The sequence below is a fragment of the Echinococcus granulosus genome, assembly GCF_000524195.1.
Source record: "Echinococcus granulosus chromosome Unknown EG_S00258, whole genome shotgun sequence".
Lineage (NCBI taxonomy): Eukaryota > Metazoa > Platyhelminthes > Cestoda > Cyclophyllidea > Taeniidae > Echinococcus > Echinococcus granulosus.
In genome coordinates, this window is record NW_020170638.1 from 35,761 (window position 1) to 37,825 (window position 2,065).

Sequence of the window (2,065 nt, forward strand, 5' to 3'; positions counted from 1 at the left end):
TTTTGGAAGAGGGAGAGGAAAGAGGACTATTGTTTAGTCCTTCTTACGATCAGATGTTCCAAGAGAAAATGAATGGCGTTGACTTCATAGTCTTGGCTGGATTTAGAGAGTTGCATTTTGAAGAATTTCTAAAACTGTTTCAAAGTTGTTTTTCTAGGTATGGCGCCATCTGTATGTGATATCCTCTTCGCCAGTGGCGGGCAATTAACATCTGTAAATAATGTTACTGCCTAATAGCTGTGTCAACACGTAGTCACCGTCTTTGCCCGTCCACTCTGCAGACCAACAGTAGTGCAGCGGTAGGTGGATGTGTAGGTAGGCAGCAGGTGGAGTCGTTAATCACGTTGCATACAATATAAACAATGCAAATTATCGAAGCTTTGACTAGTAAGTCATCGTCATCCTCGTCACCATCATTGTCAACTTCCAATTTTCTTCATGCGATTGGCTCAGCTACATGTGTCACACTGCCAGAAATTGACTCTAAATAGCGTACATGTACGGACGATGATCAACGGAATCCAACTATTAGAATTTGTGAAAGTCGGAATTGGAATTCAAGTAAACCTAGCAGAGTGAGACAGACACAATAGCACGATAGTAAACACATAAACAAAGAAAACCGACAAATTCGTTCCTTGATATGGACTATGAAAGGAGTGGAACCTACGAAAGATAACTACCTCTACTAGACCGAGTCCAAAGCAATTAATTCCTTGTTTTTATCATAACAGTTGTTGCTAAAGCACTTCACTTTACTGTCTGTTGCCTTATTTGGCGCACTGTCAGGATAGAGTACTAATTTAGTGTAGCTAACTAGGATAATTAATGGCTAGTTTTGTAACGAGAGATTGCCTTATTTAATAATCATGTAAATAAACAAGCCTACCTGCCATTCATCCAATTTCAAGGAATTACAATGGGTCACTTTAAATTCAGATATTCCAGCTAGGCGTCAGCGTTAGAGATATCCCGGAGGCTGGAAAATACCACTGTCTTGTAGTTCTAGGGGATCTTATGTCTGTCAAAAAATATCGACAGACAGCGTGACAGAAATGTCACACATGTTGATGTGTACGATAATCATAATAGCAAACCGGTGTCATGACTCGGAATCGACACCACACACAACGACACCACCACAGACAGTACACAGAGGGCACATGGTATCATATGTTGTGAGCTGTGATTGCTTTCACCCACAGTTACCAGCTTCTACGCATACGGGCTTGACCAATGCTCGAATCCCATTTCCTTTGCAGTCTACTTGCTTTAGGTGATACTCACTTGTGTGCTGAGTTGTGTCGCCTTTTATACTATGTTCATCAGCTGCGTCCGTTTCATGTGAGGCACGTGTTCATGCACCTTCAGATCGGCATTCGTACTTTTCGCCCTCCACCATCGCTCTCCTGATTCGCCGTAACCGAATATGATCTACCATAAACATATGTAAATATATATAAAATAATACGGATAATAGTAATTTGTTTGTGTTAGCTTGAATGGAGGCAGGGACTGAACTGCTAACAGCACTGTTTGTCGTAAGCTGATCGCGCTTCTTAAGCACTTGGCCTAAAAACATACCTAATCACTGAAACACACAATGCCAGGTGATTTTACTGGTAGACAGCCTCACTTCTTTTAGGTTTGGCTTTACAAAGTAGCATATTTTGCGTGTTGAATAAGACAAGGCAGGGTACAGGCATTTGCATTGACATTACGATTAATTGCATTACACTTTGCCAACAATCAACTGTGGATCCTCCTATCCCATGTAAAATACAGGTACATGATGGTGTACAGTCTCTTTGCATTCGACAAGGTTTTCCAGCTCTATATACTTGCAAAAATTGTCATCAGGATGTATTAAAGGGAGTTCAAGATGAAACTACAAAAAAGGCATTGCTTGCAAAGGGAGCATTTGAGTGAATTTAGACAACTCATCTTAAGTTACGATTCTAATTTCTGCAGCACTAAAATAACGGGCATAACAAACCTGTTTGTATATCTATCTCGATTCTGTATGACTCTTCTCCCAACAGTCACTAATCTCTGTCTGGGAAAC

The 2,065-nt window shown here is 40.7% G+C and overlaps 1 protein-coding gene across 1 annotated transcript; it reads left to right on the plus strand. All coding sequences in view use genetic code 11, as the record gives it.

Annotated features, from left to right (window-relative positions):
* Positions 1–1,104: 1,104 nt before the first annotated feature.
* EGR_10721 (hypothetical protein) lies at positions 1,105–1,413 on the plus strand (the record flags this gene model as incomplete). The annotated part of the gene is made up of 2 exons (XM_024499970.1): positions 1,105–1,178; positions 1,263–1,413. The coding sequence occupies 2 exons, from the start codon at positions 1,105–1,107 to the stop codon at positions 1,411–1,413; spliced, it is 225 nt and encodes a 74-aa protein (XP_024345618.1).
* Between the last annotated feature and the right edge of the window lie 652 nt (positions 1,414–2,065).